The following is a 778-nucleotide window of genomic DNA, read 5'->3' on the forward strand; positions in this document are numbered from 1 at the left end:
GAGCCCCTGGGAATAAAGTCGTTTCTGTACTTTCGACTCGCTGTTTTCAACACAAGGTCCTGGGGTGGGGGGAGGTTGGGGCGCTCCTGGGAGGGGGAGCTGATCCTATGGCCAGGTCCCTAAGGTCTGGACAGGGGTCTCCCTCATCCCCCACAGCGGCACTCCCGCCCCGCACCCCTCTCCAGTCGACCTCCACCTCCGCTCGGCGGCCCCAGCCCTGCCCGTCCTCCTGGGCACCGCCTCGCCCCTGCCGCACGCCCATGGGGTGGGCCCTGCCAGGACGCCTGAGATGCCTGTTCTGACACCCTCAGCTCCCCATCCCCTCGCCAGTCTCCGCGCCCCAGCGCCCCACCCCCACAGTACCCACCTTGATCAGAGAAGAAGGGCTGGGCGGCCCTCGCTGGAATGCTGAGACCGTGCAGGCCCCTCACCAGGCCTGCACCTGGCGACTTGCCATGGTGACCAGCCTGGGGGCCTCCTCCCGCTGGTCCCCTCATCGGCTCCCGCCAGCCTCCAGCCACAGCCCCAGGGCCGGCCCGGCCCTCCTGACCTGTGCAGCCCGCCCGAGTCCCCAGGGGCTGGCCGGGGCGGGGCGGGGCCGACCTCACCGGAGTGGGCGGCAGTGAATGCTGCTCTGAGCTTCTGGAATCCCGAAGGCCCGGGCTGGGCTGCCCTGGCCGCACAGACATCCGGGATGTGCCCTCCCCAAATCTGCTGTCTGCACATACACTGACCCCGGAGAAGATGTCTCCGGAAGGAACAGGGACACCCCAATACA

At 68.8% G+C, this 778-nt stretch overlaps 1 protein-coding gene across 1 annotated transcript in view; it reads right to left on the reverse strand.

Annotated features, from left to right (window-relative positions):
* Window positions 1-618, reverse strand: part of LOC101628058 — a 24543-nt gene extending 23925 nt beyond the window's left edge. Inside the window, exon 1 of the mRNA XM_012735110.1 lies at window positions 368-618. Coding sequence (XP_012590564.1) covers window positions 368-497 — 130 coding nt within the window. The 5' untranslated portion in view covers window positions 498-618. The remainder of the gene's footprint in view (window positions 1-367) is intronic.
* Between the last annotated feature and the right edge of the window lie 160 nt (window positions 619-778).

This window comes from Condylura cristata, unplaced genomic scaffold, assembly GCF_000260355.1.
Source record: "Condylura cristata isolate star-nosed mole 26May11 unplaced genomic scaffold, ConCri1.0 scaffold00004, whole genome shotgun sequence".
Classification (NCBI taxonomy): domain Eukaryota; kingdom Metazoa; phylum Chordata; class Mammalia; order Eulipotyphla; family Talpidae; genus Condylura; species Condylura cristata.